The sequence below is a fragment of the Sus scrofa genome, chromosome 15 (assembly GCF_000003025.6).
Source record: "Sus scrofa isolate TJ Tabasco breed Duroc chromosome 15, Sscrofa11.1, whole genome shotgun sequence".
Classification (NCBI taxonomy): Eukaryota; Metazoa; Chordata; class Mammalia; order Artiodactyla; family Suidae; genus Sus; species Sus scrofa.
In genome coordinates, this window is record NC_010457.5 from 137,350,503 (window position 1) to 137,378,078 (window position 27,576).

General features: G+C 50.0%; 1 protein-coding gene across 46 annotated transcripts in view; it reads left to right on the plus strand.

The window, feature by feature from the left end:
* LRRFIP1 (LRR binding FLII interacting protein 1) overlaps positions 1 to 27,576 on the plus strand; it is a 156,122-nt gene that overhangs the window by 67,241 nt on the left and 61,305 nt on the right. For 25 of the 46 annotated variants that reach the window (XM_021075509.1, XM_021075507.1, XM_021075475.1 and 22 more), the window contains exon 2: positions 15,247 to 15,333. In XM_021075509.1, the coding sequence (XP_020931168.1) occupies positions 15,247 to 15,333 (87 nt within the window). Of the gene's footprint in view, positions 1 to 15,246; positions 15,334 to 24,091; positions 24,110 to 27,576 lie in introns of all 46 variants that reach the window. The other 21 variants (XM_021075506.1, XM_021075504.1, XM_021075473.1 and 18 more) reach the window with 1 other exon arrangement.

The following is a 27,576-nucleotide window of genomic DNA, read 5'->3' on the forward strand; positions in this document are numbered from 1 at the left end:
CGGCAGCCTCTAGGACACAAGAGCCGGCTCCGAGGTGCGTGCCCAGAGGTCTTCTCTTGATGGAATGTTTCCTTTCGACTTCCGGTAGTTTTTCCCATAAAAGAACACTCGATGGCCTGTGTTTTTCTAAAGACAGAAAAGAATATAGACATGACAGCGCTGCAGAAATGTTTGCTTTTCCATTTTCCATCCTGTACCAACTTTTAGCTGTGGGTTGAGCTCAAGAGTTGCCTGCTGTCAACCCACAGCGGCGCTGCTGGGGCACCCGCCTGGTGGCTGCTGCTCGTGTTGTACCCACTCCCTCCCCCACCCATCCGGACAGGCAAGGGTCTTGAACAGGGGAGGGGGACTTTTAAATCTTTATTTACTATTAGTTTTAAAAAATGTAATGCGTAGTTGACTCAGCAACAGCGTGTTGCTTTCAGGTGAACATCAAAGTGACTCCGTTGTACATGTACCCATGTCCGTTTTTCTCCTCAGCTTCCCCCCCCAGGTAGGTGATCACGGAATGTGGCGTGGAGCTCCCTGTGCTGGACAGCAGGTCCTTGTTGGTTCTCTCTTTGTGTGTAGTGGTGTGTATCTGCGTTAATCCCCAATTCCTAATGTATCCCTCCCTGCCCCGTTTCCCCTTTGGTAACTGTGAGTTTGATTTGGCATCTGTGCGTCGGTTGAGGATGGAACCGACGGCTTCTGGATCTTTCCTAGCTGGTTCCAGAGGTAGCCCTTGAGTACACAGGGTGTACTCAATACCTGGGTGCTGCCTGAGGTGGGAAGGCGTGTGCTGCTGGAGCACCCAGCCTTATGCTGAGAAGGAGCAGGGCCAGGGTTTCATGTCACCTTGAAGGCGTGGGGCTTGCAGGGAAGACCCTGAGTGGAGCAGGTGAAGTGAAGGGCGTGGAGCCCAGATGCACTGGCTGAAGGGACCCTGTCACCTGGAGAGCAACTCAGGTGAGGTCAGGCTGCTCTCACCTGTCACCTGTCCCTCACACATGAGGTTATTTGGGGCCACCATGCCCTTTGTTTATAGTACCAGCCTGTGGACACTGTAGTAGGAAGGGTGAGCGTCACTCATCTCAGAAAAAAATGTGAAACGTATTAACAAGAAGAGAACTTGAGGAGTTCCCGGTGTGGCGCAACGGAAATGAATCTGACTAGCTAATATTTTATAATAACTCTGGGAGTTCCCATCATGGCTCAGCGGAAATGAATCTGACTAGGAACCATGAGGATGCAGGTTCGATCCCTGGCCTCAGTCAGCGGGTTAGGGATCCAGCGTTGCCATGAGCTGTGGTGTAGGTCGCAGACACAGCTCGGACCCCGTGTGTTGCTGTGGCCATGGTGTAGGCAGGCAGCTGTAGCTCCAACTTGCTCCCTAGCCTGGGAACTTCCATATGCCTCGAGTGCAGCCCTAAAAAGCAAAAAAAGAGGAGAACTTGATTTGCATGGAAGACACTGTGGCCCATTTCTATTCATCAGCTCGAGTGTGGGTATTTGCTGAAGCTGCAGATTGTGTTGTGAAATTCGGTCCTCTGTGGGGTTTTTTGCTGCACCCTTGGCACGTGGAAGCTCCTGGGCCAGGGATCAAACCCGTGCCACAATAGCAGCTCAAGTCACTGCAGTGACAAAGCCAGATCTATAACCCACTGCACCATAAGGGGATTCCATGTATTGTGAAGTTTGGTTACATAAATATTATTCATGTGCTCCCGATAAAGTAACAAGAGTAACTTTGCTCCTGATTAATATCAGTTTGGTATTTTGGTATAATTTTCTGAGAAGCAAAGTCAGGAGATTTCCAGCAGCGAAGTGGAGAAAGAGAACTCTGAGGATGGGCTCAGTGTACAAATGATTGACCCCAGAGTAGAGACACCGCGTCTCAGAGACAGAGGAAGTGCCCAGGGATCACGTCACCTGGTTCCCTTGCTCCGGTAATAAAGGCTGGTGTTCGCACGTGATGAAATTTGTCCAAGGTCACGTCATGGGCCCGCTGTCAACAGCTCAGTCTTGAGACCCCTCTCTGTATAGTATCCATCTTCAGAAATCAGAACCTGCTGAGGACACCACAGCCACAGCCAGGAGGAGTGGCACCCAGTGTCTCTTGGGCTTCTCTGCCCAGTGCCCTGAGGGCAAAGGATGGAACATCGGCCTCTCAGCCTCTGGGCCCAGACACAAGTGGCCTTGCCAGGCAAAGGCTTCTTTGAAAGCTGCTGAGTTCCATGGTAACTTTCCAGTCTGCTCCTTAGCTCGACTGATTTGATATTGATGGAAATGCAGGGTTTTCAATAACCAGTTAAACTTTAGTCCTTTCTCTGTGTCCTCCAAATCATCAAGTAAAAACGCTGAAGTGTCTTATTTGTTGTGTGGCTTCAGCACAGACCCCCAGACCTGTGCCCTGAACCTGTGACTGGGCCGTTTCAACCACGACCTGTGGCAACAGAGGGGTTCAGCCCTCTCATCTCACTCCCGAGTTTTAAAGCTGTGATTCAATCCCCTGTCAGACCCGGTGCCCCCACTTTATCTGTGGCTGCACCTGCAACATGTAGAAGTTCCCAGGCTAGGGGTGAATTCAGAGCTGCAGCTGCAGCCTATGCCACGACCACAGCAACACCGGATCCAAGCCGCACGTGTGACCTACACCACAGATCCCCACAACGCCGGATCCTTAACGCACTGGAGAGACCAGGGATGGAACCTGGATCCTCACAGAGACACACTGGGTCCTTAACCTGCTGAGCCACAACGGGAACTCCCAGGGTCCCCCTTTTTGTAACACATTTTTAACATCTTTATTGCTGAGTGGAAATGAAATGCCTGGTAAAATCTACCTTCACACGTAATTTCAAGTCAGCATAATGTTTTAGCTGTAACAGTAAAAAGAAATAAAAGTAAATTGCAGTAACAATGTGTACATTGTGACCAAGTCTTGGGAAGGTTCTGAGAAAAACCATCTATAATCTCCCCTTGGTTTCCATGCTGATTACATTCCTAGAATCTTCGGTGTCTGTCAAAACTACTCAGAGCATATTTCGAATGCAGACGTGAGCTGGAGTCAGTTGTAAATCTGAAAGTTATAATGTGGTTTTTTTCCTCTGCCTGAGTAGCCAATGGGAAAGTGCTTCATTGTGCAGGCCTGAGTACAGGATGGTTGGCATGCCATGCCCTGCCCCCAAATGCCATTAGTCCCCAGCTCCAATCTCTGTGACGTCCCAACACCCTCCCCCCAGCATTTCCAAAATGCCCCCTCAAGAGTTGGCACTCTCCCCATTGACAGCTGTCATCCCAAAGCACCTTCCCCTCTGATCACAGTTACAGTAGTGGCTGCAAAGAGCAGGCCCCTCATGGAGGGACTCACTGAGATTGCCTGAGAGAGGGTTTGGGAAGGATGAGATTTCGAGCCTGGAGTGAAATGCACGTGGCAGCTGAGAGACATGGGGGTGGTGGACTCGTGACACAAAGGCCAGCATCGCTGTTTCTGAGCTGCCGGCTTGTGCACTCCCTCTCCTGTTCCAGCCTGTGCTGGAGAACCCATGCCAGTCTGCTTGGGTGCTTTAAATAGCAAACTATTTTTAGAATCTACTGAACATGAGGCCTCAGGGGTTTACATAGAAAACAAAAGTCGGTGGCTGTTGGTCCTTCCTACAGCAAAGGCAACTCAGCAAAATCATAAAGATCAGAGAGGAAAGAAGTAAAACAGAGATCAAAACAACAAGAGGAAGGGTCAATAAAGCCAAAGGCTGGTTTTTTGAAAAGATAAACAAAATCAACAAATTTGTAGATGGACTCACCAAGAAGAAAAGAGAAAGAACCCAAATATACAAAATAAGAAATGAGAAGGGAGACATAGCAACTGATACCACAGAAATACCAAAAAAAAAAAATCATAAATCATACTAAATCATACTATGAACAGTTATATGTCAACAAACTGAACAACCTAGAATAAATGGACAAGCTTTTAGAAATATACAACTTGCCAAAAGTGAATAAAAAAGAAACATAATTTGAACAGAACAGTTACTAGAAGTGAAATAGAACCTGTAATTTAAAAACACAAGCAAAGATAATAAACTCCCTGAAAACAAAAGTTCAGGACAAGATGGCTTCACCAGGGATTCTACCAAACATACAAAGAGGAACTTATACCTATCCCCTCACACTCTTAGAAAAGAGGAGGAATGCTCCCAAAGTCATTCTAGGAGACTACCATCACTCTAATACCAAAACCAAAGAGACTACAAAAAAGGAAATTACAGGACAACATCTTTGATGAATATAGATGCAAAGAATCCTCACTGAAATATTAGCAAACTGAATCCAACAATATTTAAAAAGGATCATACACATGATCAATTTGGATTTATTCCAGGGTCACAGGAATGGTTGGACATAAATCAATTGTTGTGATACACCACAGCAACAAAAGAAAGTGTAAAAACCACTAGATTATTTCAATAGATTCAAAAAAAAAAGCATTTGACAAAATTCAATGTTCGGGAGTTCCCATTGTGGCGCAGCAGAAATGAACCCAACTAGTATCCATGAGGACGTGGGTTCAATCCCTGGCCTTTCTCAGTGTGTCAAGGATCCAGTGTTGCTGTGAGCTGCGGTGTAGGTCACAGACATGGCGACATGGCTCAGATCTAATGTTGCTGTAGCTGTGGTGTAGGCTGGCAGCTGCTGCTCTGATTCAACCCCTAGCCTGGGAACTTTCATATGCCATGGGTACAGCTCTAAAAAAGCAAAAAAAAAAAAAAAAAGTCCATTCATGATAAAGACTCTCCCCAAAGTGGACACAGAGGGAACATATCAGCATAATAAAAGCCTTTACAACAAACCCACAGCCAACTTAATACTCAGTGGTGAAAAGTTGAAAGCCTTCCCACTAAGATCAGAAATAAGACAAGGATGCCTTCTTTCACCTCTTCTATTCAACATAGTATTAGAAGTCCTAGCTGTAGCAATCAGACAAGAAAAAGAAAGAAAAGATATCCAAATTGGAAAGGAAGGAATGGAATGGTGACTATTTTCAGATGACACAATACTCTATATAGAGAACCCTACAGTCGCCACACAAAAACTACTAGAACTAATAGATGAATTCAACAAGGTAGCAAGATGCGAGATTAATATACGGAAGTCTGTTGCACTTGTTTACACTAGTAATGAAATATTGGGAAGGGAAAGTTTTTTAAAAATCTCATTTAAATTTAATCAAAAAGGGACAATATAGTGGTAGGGCATTAAGGGGCACAAACCATTATGCATAAAATAAGCTACAAAATATTATACAACACAGGGAATGTAACCAATATTTATGATAACTGTAAATGGAGTATAACCTTTAAAAATTGAGAATCACTGTATTGTACATTTGTTAGTTATATAATATTATTCGTAAACTATTCTTCAATTGAAAAATCAAAAGGAGTTCCCATCATGACTCAGTGGTAATGAACCTGACTAGTATCCATGAGGATGCAGGTTTGATTCCTGGCCTCGCTCAGTGGGTTAAGGATCTGCTGTTTCCATGCACTGTGGTGTAGAGGCGCAGATGCAGCTCAGATCCTGCTTTGCTGTGTCTATGCCATGGGCCAGCAGCTACAGCTCCAAATTGACCCCTGGCCTGGGAACTTGCATATGCCATGGGTGTGACCCTAAAATGACAAGAAAAGAAGAGAAAAGAGAAAAATAAAATAAAATCATGTCAGAAAAATAAAATGCCTAAGAATGAACTTAACCAAGGAGGTGAAAGACCTATACTGAAAAGTATAAAACATAGAGTAAGGAAATTGAAGATGATTCAAAGAAATGGAAAGACATCCCATGCTCTTGGGTTGAAAGAATTAGTATTGTTAAAATGGCCGTACTGTGCAAAGCAATAAACAGGTTTAATGCAATCTATATCGAAATACCTGTGACATTTTCCACAGAGCTAGAAGAAGTGGTCCTAAAATTTATGTGGAGTTACAAAATGCCCAGAATTGCCAAAGCAATCCTGAAGAACAAGAAGAAAGCTGGGTGCATAACCCTCCCAGACTTTCAACTATACAACAAAGCCACAGTAACCAAAACAGCATGGCATTGGCACAAAAATAGACATGGATCAAAGAAACAGAATAGAGAGCCCAGAAATAACATCATGCACCTATAGTCGATCAATCCATGACAAAGGAGGCAAAAATTAATAATGGAGAAAAGATAGTCTCTTCAACACGTGGTGTTGGAAAAGCTGGACAGATACATGTAAAAGAATGAAATTAGAACACTCCCTCATACCACATACCAAAAAAAAACCTCAAAATGGTTAAGAGACCTAAGTATAAGGCACAACACCATGAAACTCCTAGAAGAGAACATTGACAGAGCATTCTCTGACATAAATCATAGGAATATTTTCTTTGATCAGTCCCCCGAGGCAAAAGAAATAAAAGCAAAATAAACAAAAGGGACCCAATTGAACGTAAAAGCTTTTGCACAGGAAAGGAAAGCATTAACAAAACAAAACAAAACAAAACCTAAAGACTGGGAGAAAATATTTTCAAGCAATGCAAACTGATGAGGGCTTAATTTCCTAAATATACAAGCAGTTCATATAGCTCAATATTGAGAAAAACAGATAACCCATTCAAAAAATGGGTGGAAGATGTTTTTCCAAAGAAGACATACAGATGCCAATAGGCACATGAAAAGATGCTGAACATCCCTAATTATTAGAGAAATGTAAATCAAAACCACAATGAACTGTCTCCTCACATTGGTCAGAGTGCCCATCATCAAGAAATCTGCAAATTACAAAGGCTGAAGCGGGTGTGGAGAAAAGGGAACCCCCTTACCCTGTTGGTGGGAATGTAAATTGGCATAGACAATGGAAAACAATATGGATGTTCCTTAAAAAACTAAATAGAGGACTGTTGTATGATCCAGCAATCCCACTCCAGGGGATATATCCAGAAAAAAAATAAAAACTCTCATTTGAAAAGATACATGCACCCCAATGGTCATAGCAGCACTGTTTACAATAACCAAGATGAGAAGCCCATTAACAGACAACTGGTTTAAGAAGATGTGGTATATAAAGATACAGAGAGAATAGCATTCCATTGCAATGGAATTATAGTGGAGTAATATGCAGTCATTAAAAAAATGAAGTATTGCCATTTGGAGCTACCAGGATGGACCGAGAGAATATTATACTCAGTGAAGGAAGTCAGACACAAGAAAGACAAATATATGATATCACTTCTATGTGGAACCTAAGAATAATACAAATGAATCTATACACCAAACAGAAGACTCACAAATGGAAAACAAACTGATGGTTATCAAAGGGGGCAAGGGAGGGAGCGACAAATTAGGAGTTTGGGATGAACAGATATAAAGTGACATTTATAAAATAAGAAACAAGAATTTACCAAATAGCACAGGGAATTTTATTCAATATCCTGTAATAACTTATAATGGAATATAATCTGAAAAAAATAACAGAATTGCTTTGCTGTACACCTGAAACTAACCCAACGTCATAATCAATTATACTTAAAGAAAAAGAGGAGCAGAAGGGAGTTCCCACTGTGGTGCGGTGGGTTAAGAATCTGACTGGCTCTGGTTGCTGCAGAGGCTAGGGTTTGATTCCTGGCTCAGCGCAGTGGGTTAAAGGATCCAGCACTGCAGCAGCTGAAGGTCACAGCTTTGGCTTCGGTTCGATCCCTGGCCAGGGAACTTCCATATGCCGAGGGTGTGCCGTTAAAAAATTTGCTTCAAAGAAGAACAAAAGAGGCAACTCGGGAAAGAGCTTCTGTGTCCCAGCCCTCAGCTCCTCTCTGCCCTGTGCCCTCCAGCCTGGAAACGTGAGCGCCTGGCACATGTGTGTGTTCCCCAGCGAGTCAGAGGTTTCAAGCCAGCCGGGCAGGAGCTGCATCCCCTCCTCCTCCAGGGGTGCAGCCACGGGGGACGGAGGGCCCCTGCTTGTTTCGAAACAGTACCGGTTCGTTGTCACCCCGCAGGCGCCCACTGCGTGATGGTCCTGTTCCATTCACAGGCGTGAACATTGAATGCGTCCTTTCACTTTTCCCAAGAGGCTGTGAACTTATAACCTGTCACGTGGAGAACATTCTACCATCTCAGAGCTTTGGGATCACTGACCCGCACGTCGGTCACTAGGGCAGGTCTCCCTTGATGCGGGGCAGGGTGGGGCCCGGCTCCCCAGAGTCATCTCCGGGCCTTTCCAAACCCAGGGCGCTCTCAGTGTAGGTGGAGGAGATGGCATCTCGGGCCCCTTTTTCGGGGGTCCCCTAGAATTCTGGCTCATGAGCCCCTTGCAGCTTCCATGAAGAATGCTGGGACCCAGCAGAGCTTAAGAACAGAGTGAACTTTTTCTGGGGCCGCGAGGTGACAGGTCCTGGGATAGATGAGAATTCCACGCTGTCCTAGGAGCGCTCGGAAGCTCGGCAGGGGTGCAGTCGGGGCTGCGAAAGTCATGGGAAGTCCCCCTCCCAGGGCCCCTCTGTCCTCTCCAAGCCGCAGGACATCTGCTCCCCAGTGTTGACCACATTTCGGTCTTGAAGGGTCATGATGTGGGGTAAACGGGTAGGAGTCAAGAGAACACAAATGCCATCGGGGCCCCCAACGTCACTGGACCTGGGCTGCAGGATACAGGGACCCCACCCTCAGCAGGACTGCCCAGAGCTTGCAGAAGCTCCAGCGCAGGCCAGGCGGGCGGTCAGGGGAGGAAGGAAGCTGGGGGCGGGCGCGGTGGAGGCCAGGCTTTCTCCTCCTGTCCTGGGGCGTAACTTCTCTTTCTAGCTCTGCTCAATCCCCAGGCCAAGCTAGGCTGTCCCCGAGTGCCCTGACCCCCCAAAAAGGAGCAGCCGCTGTCTTTGGATGATGGTTTCATTTCAGCTTGGAATTTCTGGTGCTCCGAGCAGGAGGCCTTGGGGCCACTGGCAAGAGAGGCGCGCCTCTGACTGTTTATCCACTGACTTGTGTGTCCCGCTCTGGTAGGATCCACTTCTGCTCTGCGGTCTGGTCTAGAGCAAGAGCTGACCAAGCTCTTGACAGGAGCAGAGCCCCAACGTAACTCCTGCTTTTGTGGGTGACATCTTCTGCTTTTGCAGGGTGACTTCTTCGCGTAGCAGTGACATCTTCGTGTAGCTCCCTGGCCCCCGGTCCGGTCTGTGCCGCCCAGAGAGGGCATTTCACAGAGACAGACCTCACTGCATCACTTTGGCCACCTGCCTCTGGAGTCAACCTGCACATCCCGTGGCCCAGCCCATGGCCAGTGGCCTCTGCCCCTGGACCCTGCCGGCCACTGCTGGGCTGGCATCTGAGACCCTGGCTGGGTGGGGCTGGCTGTTTTTAACCATTTGTTTGGGAGGCTCCGGGGCTCAGACTTGTGCTTCTTGAAGTATTTTTAGCATATCATCTCCATATCAGAGGGATGTCTTATTTATCTCTGCTAAAATGTAAAAATGGGACTTTGGAGTCAAGGGTGCAGCTTTTTTCAGAATTATGATGAGGCAAGTTTGGTGATAAGAGGAATCTTCTCTGCCCTGTCGCCTCCACCATCAAAGGGTGCCTTGCGTAAAGCCCATTGTCTGTAAAGCTCTGCTTATGGGGTCCAGGTCAGGTGGCAGGGTCCTGGGCGGGGGAGCCGGGCTGTGTTCCCTGGGGGGGATGGGACTCCGGCGTTCCCGGGAGGCTGGGGAGCCTGGATCTCATCAGAGGAGGCCCAGCTGGGTCAGCTCCTCCCTCCCCTCCTCCCTAATCCTAGAGGCTCAGCGGGAGCAGGGAGGGGGGCCTGGATGGTGGGAGGGGGGCAACTTGCAGGGTCCTTGGCAGCAGAGCCAGGAGACCCTCTCGTGGCAGTGGACTTGGTTTTGGTTTCAGGCTCCTTCATTTCCTTCCTTCTCTTTCTCTCTTTTTTCAACCTCCACCTCCTCCCCCCACCCCCTTCCTCCCTTCCTCCAAAAATGCTTGCTATTTATTATGAAAAACGTCAAACATACCCAAGCGGAGACAGGATAACAGAAAGCAGAGGTCGTCCCGCTGGAGGGAACAGCAGCCACGGCCCGTGTTGAGGCCCAGAGGCCACACCCAGGCCCGGCCTTGGAGGGTCTGGGGTGGGGCTGCGCGCCTGCATCTCTGACAAGCCCCAGGCCAGCCGCCACCGCCACCGTCTGCCCCCAGCCGCTCCCTGCCCGAGCCAGGTCCGGGCCGTCATCCTTGAGTGTCCCTGCGGACATCGCAGCAAAGTCGCTCTTGGGCCCAGGAGGGAGGATTCGGAGTCGGGCGCTCCTCTGCCTGTTCCAGAGCCCCTGGCGGGGGTCAGCAGGCTGAGGGACCGGCAGCAGAAGCAGTGGAGCCCAGCCGCCAAGCTCCGGCCAGAAGCGGTCACAGAGAGCAGGCCTGGGGCTCCTGGAGCTCCAGTGGGAGCTGACAGCCGCGGGGAGGTGTCGGCCCCGCTTCCCAAACCCTGCGCAGCTTAGGCTCCATAGATTCCACGGGTCCGTCCTTTTCCCCAGCCCTTCCCTTCGCCACTGTCATCGCCCCCTCCTGTGAGGATGGAGCTTGGCAGGCGGGGGGGTCGAGGTCGAGAAAGACCCCCCGGAGGTCAGAGGGGCCAGCAGATCATGGGGTGGGTGGGTTTGGGTTTAGGTGATCGACCTGCTCGGCACAGGCACCTGCAGGTTGTTGGGGGGAAGGGGGCAGGCTCTTCTCCAAGGTTGTCTGGCTCCTGGGACCGCACAGACCTCCTTGGGCTCCTGGCGCTGCCTCCAGTGCCCCCTCCTCGCCCCTCCATCCCCCGCTGCATCCTGGCACCCATTTGTGTTCCCAGGTGCCCTGGCTCAGAGGCAGCCTCTCCTTACTTCCTGGCTCTGGCACCCCCACCCCCGCCCCCGCTCCCCGCGTGGCAGCCTCAGCCGTGTTTCTAAAACAAAGGTCTAGCCTCGCTGTGTTCCTCCTGCTAAAAGCCTTCGGTGGTTCTGCATTCCTTGCAGATAAGATTCCAGATACCAGGGCTGAGGCTGGAGCGTGGCGCCCAGGCCCTGGGGACTTCTCCGCCTGGCCCAGGCCCCCGCCACCCGCTCCCTCGCCTGGCCTTCTCCTCTTCACTCTTCGGGCTTTGGCCGAGGGCTCCTGTCCTCCGGGGACCTCCCCGACACCGGGATGGGTCCAGAGTAGCCCCCGCGTGTTTCTCACCCCGCTGTAGCCCTTGTCACTGCACACGGCCCCCAGTTGCTTTCTGTGCCCCCTGAGACGGGGGCCCCAAACTGCCCTTTGAAAGCTCTGCCTCACCTGTCTGGGCAGTGTCACAGGTCCATGTGGCCTGGGTGGGCGGCCTGGCTGGTGGTGGCCGGGAGGCTGCAGTGCCCTGCAGGTGCGGGCAGGAGGTGAACGGCACCTGGAAACCCAGTCCGCCGAGACCAGGGCCGCCAGCGCGTGAGTTTATATTTCACCCAAGTGTCGGTCTGCAGTGGGTTTGTCCTGCACCACCAAAGCCCTGGCCGGGGCCTCGGAGCCTGGTGGTCAGCACCTGGACGGCAGGGCTGGGCCTCTCGAAAAATGTTGGGGGACTGAACTCATGCCTGCGGGTCACCAGGGTGGATCGTTGTTATTTTGTGCTTTTTGTTATTGAATGACTCGACCTTATCAAGCATTCCCCACGCTGCTCTTCTGAATGCCCGTGGACTGTGATGCTTGGGCTGCGTCATGTGCTTGGCAGCGTCAGGCTTTAGGATGAATCGTGTTGCTCAGGCTCCGTTGGTTTTTCATTTATGCACCTCAGGCTGCATCGGGGTTATTCTGTGGAGACCGGCTCTGCTAAGGCAGGTGGCTGTGCGTAGGTTTTGTGCCGGTTTTCATGCTGGCTTGTGGAGCCTTTAGCTTTCAGCCAGAGTCCCAGAAGCCAGCATGGTTGTCACCACTTCCTGTGCCGTGAGAGCCTGCTCTCCACGCGTGAGTCACGTAAGAATCCTGTGAGATGCAGGTGGCAGTGAGGCCAAGCACGTGAAGCTGCGTTACGTTACTTTTCTCCTTTCCAGATTCTAACCCGAGGTGAGGCTTGACCGCGTCAGGTCTGTCTTCAAGGCTGGCCAGCCCGTGGTTATGCCATAACTTGGTTCGTTCTTGTAGTTCCTTTGTCAACCCAAGCCCAGGTCCCTCAGATCAGGGGTTGTCCTCAGGGACAGGACGGACATGGTGGGTGGACGTGAGGCCCAGAGAGGGGGCGGGCCGTGAGGGGGGCCCTCTCCTAGGGGGTGGGAGGCCCGCCAGAGGAGCTGGGGTCTGATGGGACGTGGGGAAGGAAGCCTGCCTGCTGGGTGGGGAGGCCACCCAGGTGGTAGGGACCACCTGCTCAGAAAGGTGGGCTCTTCAAGAATATTCGTCCTCTCTCCAGGAGAGCTAAGGTGGGGGCGGGGAGCTGGATGGATGGCTGGGGAGGAGGTGGGTGTGCAGGTCACAGAGGCACCCATGCTGCACAAGCAGGAACCGTCTCAGACCTGGCTCCTTGCGTCAGTTATCTTTGCTGCCTAACAAATACCCTCGAACCTAGCAGCTTAAAACAACACACTTTTTATCTCATGGTGTCCATGGGCCAGGGTCCTGGGCTCAGGATCTCCCAAGGCTGCAGTCAGAGTGTGGGCGCTCAGGACCCCGCTCCCAGCCCGCATGGCTGTTGGTGGTATGTTCATCCTTGCTGGGGTGGGACCAGGGCCCGTTTTCCTGACGACAGTCAGCTAGGGGCCCACTCTCCGCTCTCAGAGGCCCCCTTGGTCCTTGTCGTGTGGCCCCCTTACTGGCCCTCTCATGCCACCACTGGCTTTGGCAGTGCAGGTAGGAGACTCTGTCCTCCGGATCCACTTTTACAGGCCTCATCTGATTAGGTCAGGCCCACCCAGAATGAGTCCTTGCAGTAGCTCAGCGTTGGCTGACGAGGGGCCTTTGTCATTGTGCGTTTCTGTCTGCAGTGTAACGTAACCCAGGCGCATTTGTGACATGGTCACACAGTTCTGCCCACACGCAAGAGGACGGCAGGATGTGAGCACTCCCACCAGTGATGGGAGGCTCCGGGACCACCCTAAAATTCTGCCCACCACTCTCCTCCCTCTTCCATCCCCTCCAGCAGCCCCTTCCTTCTTCCAGCCCCTTGCCTCTTGCTTACATTCTCACTCCTCCACGCTGTCTTCCTCCAGGCCCTGCCTTTCTTTCCCAACCCCCACCCCTGCTCTCCCCACAGCTCCCCACACTGTGGCTGCCTGGTCTGTACCTGCTTAGATCCTGAGCCTGCAGGCACGGAGCCCCCTCCATCCCAGGAAGGACTAGGGAGGCAGCTGCACTTGCTGTAGACACAGCCCTCTTGCTGGCCAGTGGTTGGGGCTGTGGGAGTCAGCGCGGCCCAATGGCATTCTACAGAACCATCCCAGCCTCTTCCCCTCCGGTGTGGCTGCATCTTTTTATAGACCCAGGGCGAGCAGCTCATCACACTGTGTAACATGGCTTAGACAACTGGAAATGGCAACGAGGTATCCAAGTTCTGATCCGGTTGTGACTGTGACACCCTTGATTTGAAGGACCTGGGCTCAGGTTGATAAAGGAACCACGTGCACGAAGCAAGTTCTAGAATAAATCCTTATAAGGACATTGGCCAGCCAGCCTTTGACAGGTCCACTGTGGTCAATTTTCAACTTAGATTAGAATTTAGAAAGAAGATGAATTTGTTCTATGTAATATAATAATGCATGTTATGTGCAATATAATTGTGCATATTGTGTGCGGTATAATTGTGCAGTGTAATGATGGGGTGGGGAGAGGGACGTCCCTGACATCAGGACCCACCATCCTGACATGAGCCTGTGGTGCCAGATGCCCAGCCCTTGGAGAGAAGCTGGGCAATGGGTCGCTCGGGCTGCCTCACTTCTTGCTGACCCCAGTGACCACACCAGAAGCATGCTGGCTGGCTGCGATGGCCCTGATTTAAGATTATCTAGGGAACAAGGAGATGTCCTAAAGCAGTGGCAGAACTGTTGCAAGAATGACAAGTGTGGAGTTCCCGTCATGGCTCAGTGGTTAACGAATCCGACTAGGAACCATGAGGTTGCGCGTTCGATCCCTGGCCTTGCTCGGTGGGTTAAGGATCCAGCGTTGCCGTGAACTGTGGTGTAGGTTGCAGAGGCGGCTTGGATCCCGCGTTGCTGTGGCTCTGGTGTAGGCCGGCGGCTACAGCTCCCATTGGACCCCTAACCTGGGAATCTCCATATGCCGCGGGAGCAGCCCTAGAAAAGGCAAAAAGACAAGACAAAAAAAAAAAAAAAAATGACAAGTGTATGCCCATAAAAAACTAAGTGGAAAGCAGAGGGGATTTCTTTGACACCGGGAAACCTGAAACCTGGTGCACTTCCACCACGTGCCTGTCTGGGCTGATCATCACCTGCAATAAGGAATAAACACGAGACGGTAGGACGCGAAACAGGGTTCAAGGGTCAGGTCCAACGGCACTGATCAGTCCTGGTCAAGCATTTTAAATGCTCTCAAGTCAAATATGGCCAATCAGCTACAAGTTGATAGGCAGTTAAATGGAGGCTGATTTTGTTTTAATGTAACTTTTCTCACAGCCAGAACCCCTCCACTCTGGTCTTCGCTGTCTTGAGAAGAGAGGCTTCCTGGCTCTGCAGGTGCTAAAGGGGAAGCTGACCGCAGCAGGTGTGGTGAGGGCTGACTGGACAGGAGTTCGGGGAAGCAGGGTCAGAGTCCCAGCCCTGTGACCTTGGACAGGTCTGGCAGCCCCTCCAGGCCTCTGCTGCCTGCTGTGTAAAGGGTGGGGTTGAGCCAGTGACCTGCGGTCTGCCCCGGCGGCCCCAGTGCTTTGCTCTGTCCGTTAGTCTGTCCCAGCTCCCGAGAGGGCCAGCCCAGCCCTGCCACTCGTGGGCTGTGTGAGCTTGAGCGAGTCACCCTCTCTGTGTCCCGGGTCCCTTATCTATTCATTGAGTGGTAGCAGGATCTCCCCAACGGGGCTGGTACAGGGAGCTCATGCATACCATCTATGCAGCCTTCAGAACAGCACCCTCTTGGCACTGAGTAAGGGGTGGACAAAAGGCAGGCGTCATTTTCGCTGTCAGACCGTGACTGTGATTCCTGGACCCTCTTCAGTCTCATGAGTCTGTGTGACTATGAGTTCGGTGAGCTCGGAACAGAGCAGCCCCGGCCGCCCTGGCCTGTCTCCTAATAACCATCTCCGGTCTGTTGCAGGCGGAGGCCAGGCTGGCGGCGAAGCGCGCGGCGCGAGCGGAGGCCCGGGAGATCAGGATGAAGGAGCTGGAGCGGCAGCAGAAGGAGGTAACCCCGGGCCCTTCGCGGTCCTCCTCCCGGGGGGGTTCTAGAAGGAGCCCGCACAGGCACCTGTCTCTCTGATGTTGCTCAGGATCCGAAGGCACTTGAGCTGGGACTTTGGTTCAAGGGCAGGGCAGGGCGGGCACATCCGCGGGTGCCAGACTTGCCGTCCCAGACCCTCCACCTGTCGATCGGGGACGGACCTCCGCACAGAGACACCTGCCTGCGTGACGCCCCGGCCCCGCCTTCCGGCCGAAAGGACGCAGGAGGTGCCGGCTCTGACTGTGGCACTCGCGTCGCCATCTTCCGAAGGACAATGTAGAAGAGCAGGTTGTTTTACTGTTTTAGACTAACGAACGGTCTCCTTTAGAAATACGTCCCCCGCGTTTTTCACACTTCTTAGTAGGAGTCATGAGGCCGGAAGCCCGTATGGGATGGGAGCACGGGGTAAACGCTGGATGAGAGCGCCGGGGAGGAAGCTGCCCTCCTGGGCGGGTGGATGGTTTCGTGTTGACACACCTGTTAGAGCTGCCCGCTACTGCCTTTGCCCCCTTGAGCCACGTGGGCAGCGCGAGGGCTCCTTCACTCCCAGCTGGAGTGGGGGGCTTTCCCGTGACCTTGAGGCCCACGTGGGGAAGGAGTGCGTCCCTCCCCGTGGGCTCAGCCTTCCGCCGTGGGCCACGGCCTCACAGGGTTTGGGGAGCAGCCATGCCAGGCCCACCCAGGGCGCCTCTTGTTCCCAAGATTTGGGTGCACGTTGTAAGAGAGGCAGCCAGCTGCCTTCCCCGGAGTCCATTTTCATCCCCAGGATCTGGTTTGGTTCACGGAGCCAAATTTTCAAAGTCGACCCAGTGTCTCAAACTTTGTGAGGTTGCAGGTAAGAGTCTGGATTTCCAGTGTCTCGGAAGACCGTTGCAGTTTCTGCCACACTCCCAAGGTCACGTTCCCCACGGGGTGAGGTGTCGCCCTCACGCGGCCGCGCGTGGAGATGTGTACGCAGGGGAGGGGCGTGGCCAGGTTTGAACTTGAAGACCAAGCCTCTTCCACGCGGCTTCAAGAACGGGCTGTAGGCTCCTCGAACCTGAAGTGCAGCGGGATGTTAGTTAGGAAAGTGGTGCCTTGGTCCACCTTGATGATGGGGGGGGTGCCAGTGGCCACCAAGGCGGCCACAGAGTGATGGGGACAGAGGGGAGTGTCCCTGAGAGAAGGGCCACACCACACGCCAGCAGGGATGTTGGGAAGTGGCCCCAACAGAAGGGCAGCAGCCTCATCTCAACCGCATTTCAGATGTGGTTTGTCCCCTGTGTCCATGCGAACCCAAGTCCAAACAAACACCTGAAAGCAGACAGACCGCCTCGTGCTCCCTCGGTGCCGGACGTACAAGCAGAGTGGGCAGTGCTAGTCTTTATGATATTTTTGTCTCTAGAATTAATTTAGTATTTGCATTGGTTTTTTCTTCTTATTTACTCCAAGCAGTGCCTTTGGTCCCAGAATCACAGTTGTCACATTTTAAAATTGGAAACAGAGACTCCTGAATTTCACGTGGATTATTTGGGCTTTGCAGCTGAGCGGAAACGCCCTAAGGCGGGTGGGTCAGCAGGGCGCCTCCTCCCCGTTATCTCAGACAGGGGTGGGTGCTGGACCCTGATTCATACATACTCACGTGTAAGCACACTCTGGGTCCGAACGTGACCAGGAGTGGTTCATGAAGGACCTCAAAGAGGCGTTTCCGGGACAGTCTGTGGGGGGAGAGAAAAGGGATAGATGCTGTTGGGTGGACCCCTGTCACCTGCCTGTCTGGACAGTGGCACCCCTGGTTGAGGAACCATCCTGAGGCCAAGAGCCGAGCAGGAGACTCCGACGTAGGAGGCTATCGAAGGGAGTAGTTCTTTTAGCCCGGACCGGTTTTTAAGTTAGATCTTGTTTTTTTATTTTTTACTTTATTAAAGTATAGTTGATTTACATTATTGTATTCGATTTTGCTCTACAGCATAGTGACCCATCATACATATATATACTTCCTTTTTCTCATAGTATCTCCTGTCATGTTCTACCACAGTGGCTGGATATGGTTCCCTGTGCTGTGCAGCAGGACCTCATTGCTTAGCCACTCTAAATGGAAGAGTTTGCATCTGCTCACCCCAAACTCCCCGTCCCTCCCACTCCCTCCCTCTCCCCCTTGGCAACCACAAGTATGTTCTCCTTGTCTGTGAGTCTGTCTCTGTTTTGTAGATAGGTTTATTTCTGCCATATTTTAGATTCCACGTACAAGCAACATCATATGGTATTTGTCCTCTTTCTGACATATTTCACTTAGTGTGAAAATCTATTTGCATCCATGTTGCTTAAAAGGCCATTATTTTGTTCTTTTTATGGCTGAGTAGTGTTCCATTGTGTATACATGCCACATCTTCTTAATCCATTCCTCTGTTGATGGACAGTTAGGTTGTCTCCATGCCTCGGCTGTTGGGAATAGTGTTGTGGTGAACATACAGGTGCATGTGTCTTTTTGAATTACAGTTTTGTCCAGATACATGCCCGGGAGCGGGATTGCTAGATCACACGGTAGTTCTATATTTAGTTTTCTGAGGTGCCTCCATACTGTTCTCCATAGCAGTTGTACCAATTTACATTCCCACCCACAGTGGGAAAAGGAGGGTTCCCTTTTCTCTTCACCCTCTCCAGCATCTGTAATTTGTAGTAAAAGATTTTAAATGACAGATTGCTTTTGCAAACCGCCTGGTGTTGATGTCTGTTTGGAATCCTCCTGTCCGTTCAGTAGCTATTTGCAATTCCCCCCGCCCCTGCCACCGCCCCAACCTCTCTGTGCAGGACACTGCCAGCCCCTCTCCTCTGCTTCGGAACCCACTGGCAGGGGAGTTCAGGGGTTAAGGCAGCAGCTTTATCACAGTTTGCAGGGTGGGCTCCAGCACCAGCAGCCCCCACTGTCACAGCAGCTCATCGTGCTCCCTGCTTCCCCTGCAGCCCCAGTCATTTTTATACTAAAGCCTTAAAAGGATTCTAAGAAGAAATTTCCACCAGGTTCTGCCAGTTGACCGAGGGTCCACACAGCATCCTTCTCCCCTGGTATCAAACATTTCTGGGGGCCTGTGGCCTTTCTCTGCTCCATCGTTGGAGCGGGACCGTAGGACTTGGGAAAAGCTGACCTTGAACCTGTCAGGGAGCCTCGCTTTGGGTTTCATGGAGGTGTTAGTAAATCATTCATCATTTGCCTCATGGATAAGAGAAAGTTACTCTCACCAAGAACACAAGGGTAAGATTTCTACAAAATCAAGGTGAAAATGAATGACATAGTCTGTTCATACATATTTATCTTCCACATTATAATATATTCTGTCCTTAATTATGGGCAGAATTGAATTAAATATATAGTTGATAACATAAGCAGCCTATTACAGAGTTGTTTGGCAGAAGTTCTTAATTTAGAAATTAAAAGTTAAGAGGAATTTCTTAGCTTTGTTAAGCTTAGTAAGAAGCCATCTCTTTGAAGGGCCCCCTTTAAAAGCAAAGCATCCCTTTCGCCCTTTGAGTCAAAGGAAGTCCCCTTCTGTTTCATTTTAACTCGGCAGTGATCTGTTGCTGAACTCCTGCGTTTCAGTTGCAGTATTTCAAACAGCAAGAATGCGGTCACTACCAAAAGATGGGAAACAGTCATGGCCATTTTCTGGTTCCGTGGGCCTTGGCTGTCGGTGGGGGTACCCCCCCAGCCCCACCAGGCACAGCGCTGCCCCTCCCAGCACCTTGGCCAGTCCCTGGGAGCCCCACCACGTTCGGAGGACAGGGGAGCCCCAGGATTTAAATAACCTGGCCCCGCAGGAGCTGAAATTCAAGCCTAGCCCCTGTGCAGCCTGGCCTGCCCTCGGATGTCTGCTGTCTTCTAAGGATGTCGGGCTTTGCAGAGAAAATCTCATCCAAACCTGCAAGTCCGATGGAAAAATGCCATAGTTTGCCTCCCTCGGTCAGACCCACAAGTGTCGTTTGGTTAATAGACGGCGTTGGAATTTTGAAATTCTTTATTCTAACGGTATGTTTCAGTCTTACTGTAAAGACACTTAAGCGGGCCACAGAGATGAAAGCGTTTTGTTCTGTGGACTGTCTCACAGGAAAGCAGTGTGCTAACTGCATGCTCTTAGCACCACAGGGAGGCTTTGAGACGTAGGAGCAGGTGTCCAGGGCGTGTGGGGCTGAGTTGTGAGGGACCCAGGAGTTCAGTGCGCCTTTGCTCCTGGGAAAGAACCGTAGGTAAACGTCACCTTTTTTTATTCTTTCTTTTTGTAATTGCAGTTGGTTAACACGCCTGTGTTACATTCAGCTGTACAGCAGCGAGAATCAGTCCTGTCCGTACACTCTCGTTTATATTCTTTTCCATTACGGTTTTAGCGTTTCTCATTGAACCCAGTTCCCTGTGCTGTGCAGGGGGACCTCGGGTCACCCGTCCTGTACAGAATGGTTTGTATCCACTAACCCCAGCCTCCCACTCAGCCCCTCCCTCACCCTCTTGGCAGCCACAAGTCCGTTCTCCTTGCCTGTAAGTCTGTTTCTGTTCCATAGATAGATTCATTTGTGTCATGGTTTAGATTCCACATATAGGTGATATCATCTGGCATTTGTCTTTCTCTTTCTGACTTCACTTAGTACAATCATCTCTAGGTCCACCCACGATGCTGCACATGGCAGGGTTTCATTCATTTTTACGCCCGAGGCGTATCCCGTTGTTTGTATGTACCTCATCTTCTTTATCCAGTCATCTGTCCATGGACATTTAGGTTGTTCCCGTGTCTTGGCTGTTGTGAAGGGTGCTGCTGTGAACAGAAGGGCGCATGCATCTTTTTGAATTAGAGTTTTGTATGAATCTACGCCCAGGAGCGGCACGGCTGCATCATATGGTAGCTCTACCCTTCGTTTTCGGAGGAACCTCCACGCTGTTTTCCACAGTGGTTGCACCAGCGTGTGTCCCCATCAGCAGTGCAGGAGGGTTCCCTTTCTCCACTCCCTCTCCAGCGTTTGTTATTGGCAGACTTGTTATGAGGAGGTGGTACCTCCTTGTAGTTTTGACTTGCATTTCTCTAATAACTGGTGGCTCTGAGCATTTTTCCTGTGCCTGTTGGCCATTTGTCTTTCTTCTTTGGAGAAACTATTTAGGTGTTCTGCCCATTTTTCAATAGGGTGGTTTTTGTCGTAGTTGTGTTGTATGAGCTGTTGTATATTTTGGAAATTAAGCTCTTATCTGTCTCGTCACTTGCAGATATTTCCTTCCACTCTGTAAGTTGTCTTTTCCTTCTGCTTATGGCAACATCACCTTTTCCATGTGCTCTTTGTGAGCCACCTGCGTGTGTGCACCCTCCCTGCTGTGAGCTCAGGGACAGGCAGGGGACAGGGAAGGCGCCTTCTCGGCTGAACGTGCTGCTTTCTGGGAGTCAGGCCATGTGCCTGGTGGGCCAGCACCACGCTGTGAATTATTTGGGCACCGAAGGACATCCTGGGTGGCGGACCCCCTGTGTGTCAGGGAGGAAAAGCAGAGAAACTAACTCCAGTCAGCATGGCCAGCGCAGCTGCTGAATGAAGGAGCTGCGAGTGGGGGAAGCCAGGATGGGCAGGAAGGCATCACAGGAGATGAAAGCCAGGTCGTGGAAGGGCTGGAGGATGGAGGAGAGGCCCTGGATCTGCCCTGTGGTTTGTATGCATCTCTTAGCCCTGAAGCACTGACTCGTACAAAGACAGTTTTGCTCTTAACACTTTAGCTTCTTTGGCATGGAGAACAGACTTGTGGTTGCGACTTCGGGGCATGGATTGGGAGTTTGGAGTTAACAGATGCAAACTATTGTATGAAGAATCGATAAACAACAAAATTCTACCCTACAGCACAGGGAACTGTACTCATGTCCTGTGATAAATCATCATGGAAGAGAATGTAGAAAAGGAGTCCCCTGGTGGCCCAGTGGTTAAGGATTTGGGGTTGTCACTGCTGTGGCTCACATTTGACCCCTGATCCAGGAACTTCCACATGCTGGGGGCATGGCCAAAAAAAAAAAAAAATTATATACGTATAACCAAATCACTTTCCATACAGCAGAAATTAACACAATATTGTAAATCAACTGTACTTCAATTTTTTTTTAATTTAGCATTTTGGGGACAGGAGAGCATTGCCATGTAAAGTTTAGGTCTGCTTCCTCAAAAAAAGGGTTTGCAAGGTTTAGTATAGGAGTTCCGGATATGGCTCAGAGCTAATGAACCCAACTAGTATCCATGAGGAAGCAGGTTCCATCCCTGGCCTCGCTCAGTGGATTAAGGATCCGGTGTTGCCGTGAGCTGTGACGTAGGTCGCAGATGTGGCTTGGATCCTGTGTTGCTGTGGCTGTGGTGTAGGCCGGCAGCTGCAGCTCCAATTCAACCCCTGCTAGCCTGGGAACTTCCATGTGCCAGGGGTGCGCTAAAAAACAGGAAAAAGAGAAGAGGAAGAAGAAGAAGAACGGTTTAATATAAAATTCATGTATATTTTATTAATAGTCAGAGGACTAAGGGGGGCGGGTGTCGGCAGGAACCTCCCGGGGCCCCTGGCCTGTGGCAGCGCTGGGCCTGGGCACTGTCACGGTCGGTGAGAAGGGTTTTAGTGACAGGTGACGGGAACAGACCTTAGATGACGCAGTTTTCCCAGAAGCTGAGAAAGCGGCCGGGCCGAGACTCAAATCTGGAACTTGAAAAGGCTGCAGAGCTTGTAATCTTCCTAGCACACCCTCTGCCTTGAATCCAAGCGTATAATCAACCATGAACACAAAGGGCAGAGTCAGTGTGTAAACCCTGGGGTTCAAGTTGGCCAGAGGGGGCGGGGCGGGGCGGGACGCGCACAGCCTTCAGTCTCCCGGGGGAAGCGCACCTTGAAAAACAAGTTTTTCCCTCGGTGCTGATTGCAGGCGCGTAATGTAAACAGACCAGGCGAGGGTTACAGAAGCCTGGAAGCAGCAGCGGTTCCTCCAGCTGGTTCTGGATGTGACCCAAGCCAGGGTGGGGGCGGGGGATGCCCATCGCTGCCCCCGGGTGCGAGTGTAGGGAGAGGAGGCAGATGAGGTGGCAGGTTTGCGGACCGTGTGCAGACAGCGGCCCTTGGGTTCCCCTGTGCGTGTCACATCTCCGGGCCTGCGTCTTATTAGAACGAGTGCCACAATCTAGAGTTATACAACCTGATAGCGTGAGGCTCTGGCATTTTAAGTTGTTAAGTGGTAATGACTGTGCCTTGGAAGACCAGTGTTTGACTAGGAGGGTTGGTATTTCGGTGTAAAAACGGAGAAACGCCATCCCTCCCTCCACGTGATGGCAAGCCATCCCACCTCTCCGCAGGTGCTCCTGAGCAGGGCCACACGTTTCCCCGACCAGGAGGGCAGCTCGGTGGCAGGCAGCTGGGGCCTGTGGATGCCGGGAGAGCAGTGACCATCCCGGGCGGCTCAGGAGAGCGGGTAGCTGGTGACACCAGTGGAGGGCTTGGGAGGTGGGTTGTAGTTGAAGCCACACTCGTGCTGGAGACCCTCCAGGGCCAGCGTGGACAGGGCACACTGAGGGGAGCCCAGGGTCACGAGTGCTGGGAGTGTAGACCTGTCCTCAAGCCCCGCAGACCCTGAGGACACAGCCGAGAGCTGGCTGTAGGTCCCTCCAGACCGCCGGGGCAGCCAGCCCTCCCTCGTGGCCCAAAGCCCAGCCAGCGCAGTTGGTTCTCGCCACCCTCACGGGTGAAAAGACCCATTCTGGAGAGGGCAGGGTTATGAGCTCCCTCTGAGTGGCTTTATTAGGGAGGATACATAGATACTCTTGGGGAACCTGGTAGTTGGTACGAGAATCTACACAGGTGGAAAAAGACGGTGGTGCGATGACCAGGTGATAGGATGACCAGGGCGCGTCCCCGTCATTGCTGTGGACCTGACAAACATTTCTGGTGGTGGCCCCGTGTTTAATATAGTCCCGTGTTGGATATATTAGTCTGTGCTCACCAAGTCTCATAGTGGTGACAGCAAGGTGCCTTGGACAATGCCCGACTCGGCACAAGTTTTGTTGAATGAATGAATGAGTGAATGAATGGAGTAGACGTCTCAGTCGTACCTAGGGAGAACTATAACACTAGGAGAGGAGCTTCCGCTTGGTGCAGTGAGGTAAGAATCCGACTGCAGCGGCTTGGGGCGCTACAGAGGAACCGGTTCGATCCCCGGCCCAGGAACTTCCATATGCCATGTGTGCAGCCATAAAACAAATCAAAACAAAACTAGGAGAAACCTCTAGAGCAAACCGATATGTCAAGTCATGATAATAAGGTTTTAAAAAATTTTTTTCAGTTATATTCTAGTGATCACTCTGGCTAGAATTGTCCTGGTATTCGGTTTATATCTGCATGAATCAGACTATGAAAGCATATTCCTTCACTCTTTGTGAATTTGACCTGTTGACTTTCCAATTAGATTTCTGTGCTTTTTTTGTTAAACGATCATCACTGTGGAAAGAAATTTTAAGTTGAAGATGAAGTTCTTTTTCCCGTGAACGGTAACAGGTTATGCAAACTTCCGCATTCGAATCGTTAGTAGCGGGATTCTTGTAGACGCATGTGGAGGTACCCGCGTTTAACCACTGCACCTTCTTGTTTTCAGTGTGGCCTCTACTCATAGTTCTAGGTACTTAGGGAAGCTTTTTTTTCTGATGCTTCTACTCCTGTAACCGGACTCTGCATTTCTTTCCCAATTTCTTTTGCCTTTCTCTGTAGATCTATCAGGTTCAAAAGGTAAGCTCTTGCTTCTTTGTTTTCTAATCTGCATGCTCTCTTCTCCCCTTTGTCGAGAGTCTGGCCACCTTTCAGAAATAACATCTTTGATTGAAAACGTATCGAAGTTCTTACTGCTTCATTTAGTGCTTTATTGATATCGTTTATTACTGATGTCCTTACTTCTGCCCCCACGAAAAGCAGCCATCAGCACTGTTTTCTGTGTACGGAATGCTTTTCTCATCTCTGTTTTTTTCGATAAATTAGAAATTTATTTCTTTAAGAAAAAAATGAACTCTAAGACAAAAGAAAAACCTTTTGAAGTCAAATATTTAAAGGGAAAGATTATCCTTTCATATAATGTTTCTCGAGAATGTTTAAAAGATCAATCATATTACCAAACATTGAGTATGATATACTGATTTAAAAACTGAGTAAAAAAAGAAAATGATGATATAATAGTACAACCCCATAGCTTAAAACAAACCTGCCTTTGATTCCCAGTGTTCAGAGTGCTAACATGCATCTCTGTTTCCTAGTATTTTGGAGAAGCAGCTGAGGTTTAGAATAAATGTCCTGAGCAGGCTGGATACAGAAAACAGAGAACCAACCAAGTTAGTGACTCCTGATCCAGCAATAACGCAGGGGGAAGACCTGGTTCCCTGAGAATTTACAGAAAGTATAGACAGGGAGTTTCTCCATAAATGAATTGTTGTCGCTCATGACACCGATAGTAGTTTTTTTGCAAATGTATGTAGTCTACAGATAAAGATGGAGTGTATTTCTCTTCTTGGGGCTTCTTAGAAAATCAGAACGGGGTGACACAGGCCCCTCACACACCCTGTATCAGTCAGTACGTTAACATCCTGTCATCAGGTTCCTTTTACCAGCTACACTTCCAAACTGCCTTTCCTTCCTGCCCCCCTCACTCTGCATAACTACTGCCCCCCAAAGTGTCAGGAAACCCATTAAGTAGGTGTCAGAATCTCAGTTTTTGCGGAGTCCACTTAGGTATGTACATTGAAGCCAGCGTTCCAAACCACACTTAGAAAGTATGGGTAAGAATTTCACAGGCAAGGAGTTCCCTGGTGGCTTGTCAGGTTAAGGACCTGGCATTGTCACTGCTGTGGCGTGGGTTCAGTCCCCGGCCTGGGAATTTCTGCATGCTGTAGGCACAGGCAAAAACAAAACAAAACAAAACAAAAAAGCAAACAAAAAAAAAGGATGTTTAAAAAAGAAAAAAAGAATGTCACAGGTAGAAGACAAGGTTGGGAACTGTCACTCTGACCAGCAGAGGAGGATATGATTGCCTAAAACCTAGACCAGGGACTCTTACCTGGTCATGTCCATTTTGCTTCGTTCCCATCTGGTGCTGGATCGAGATTATTTTCATGTGACTAATTCACTAAGAATAGTCATTTGTGTACAAAGTACAACTAGAGGGAGCGCAGGAAGCCCCGTGGAAAAGCAGGTACCCGTCTCGACAGTAAAGATGTGTCCAGGGTAGAGAAGGCTTTCCTTGTCACTAAGCCTCAGGAAAAGGAGAAGGGGTCAGCAAGCTCTCTGCCAGCCCCTTGGCGGCTGTCTTCATCGTGGTCTCTCTTCTGCTGAATCAAAGCTGTTTCTGAAAGTCAAGCATCGTCGGTGCCTGTCTGCTTCTTGCTTCCCTCTGCATGACTCACCGGCTAATCACAGCAGTTTACATAGGCGGCACTGTACGCTTCCCGGATCGCCTGTGCTCTTGCTGCTGAGCTGACACCAGGACCACTGGCACTTACTGTTTCCAGGGGCATCCTCCCTCCAGGAAATGGCCTGGAAATGTAGCTGGAGTTACAGCCTCTGTTTGTAAGGCCACCTGTGAACTCTGTGCAAGATTCGAAACATTGGGTCTTATTTTTATCCTAAAAAAGAGCAATAGATAGAATTTGATACAGCATAGAATTGGCCAAGAAGGAAAATAGGGACATAGAAAAGTGCAGAATACAGACTTCTTTCAGAATTTACTTTTTTTTCAATTTATATAGGCCCCCCTCCTTTAAAAAACAAAAACAAAAACAAAACAAAACAAAAAAACAGGAGTTCCCGTCATGGCTCAGTGGTTACAAACTTCTGTATGCTGCGGGTGTGGCCCTAAAAAGACAAAAGACAAAAACAAATAAATAAAATCAAATAAAAAAACAAATTGTCTTTCTATCTTGCTGATGAAGCCACGAGATAAAGGAAGGTTGGTGGCATCCAGTTTTATATATTTGGAATCTGACAGAGTGGGGATAGCAGTAATTGAACGCAAAGTAGCCCTATGCTGTTGTTAACATTTCACTTAAACTAATGTTAAAACATGACTTTGGGAAGTGTTTGCGTTGATCCCTTTTCTCAATTTATAGTCTAAGGAAAGGAACTTACAGAAAAAGATGCGGCTTAGGTACTTGGGCTCTTCGAATTTTGTGTGGGTTGGAATTTGAAAGCGTTATTAACTTCTTCCCCCTGGCTTTCTTCTTCCGATTTTCTGCTCACCCCACCTTTAAGAGAAAGGGGTAAGTTCCATAAAATTTTAAGATTTAAACAAAAGAATGGCAAACCACTCATAAAAAAAAAAAAAAAAAAAGCTAGCACAAGTGTCACTCCAGCTCAACAGCATAATTAAAACCTATTACCTGTTTGTAGCTGTCCTTATTAAATAAAGCAGCCATTTTGCTCAAGCGTCTTTTAAAAATGAGCGAGGAGTTCCCTGGTGGCTCCAGGGTTAAGGATCTGGTGTTGTTACTGTTGTGGTGCTGGTTCGATCCCTGGCCCGGAAACGGCTGCATGCTATGGGCACAGCCAAAAGAGAGAGAGACAGAGGCTCAGGGCCAAGGAAGAGCCCTATGTTTTAAATCTGGCCGCCCTTCAAAGTACATGGAAACTAAACCAAACATAGGAGCAGCATGTTTTGGTAATTGTCAAACCATTTCAAAAAGTGTCCTGTTTGTCCAGCATCCAGGGTTTTTTAATTCTAATTATCAGCTTTTAACGTGTAAGAGGAAAATCACACCTCTGTTACATGACGGAGGTTTGGTTGGTTTTTTGACTTTCTTATTGGAAATGGAGAGAAAAGTGCGGGGAAAAGCAAAGCCCCATCATTTGAGACTCCTCCTGGGTTCCCACCTAAATTGGGAATGGCTATATTTAGTACCAGGAGTAGCCATTCTGAGTCTGCGTTTTTGATGCTGTCGCATCGCAGTTTGGAGGGCAAGACAAAAACAGAGGTGCGAGCGAAAGCAAACTCCAGGCGTCATTTTCCTTGCCTGTAAGCAGGACCTCTTCCGCAGCAGCAGGCTGTCTGACCGTGCTGCCATCCCTGGCGTACCAGAACAGCCTCCACTGCACAGAGATGCTCATGGCCCCCGTTTAGCAAAGGTACCCGGAGCCGAGCAAGGACCGGAGTCTAGGGGCCGTCACGCCATCTCTCCTCCTTTCCCCAGGTTTTGGCGTTCCTGTCGCAGCAACAC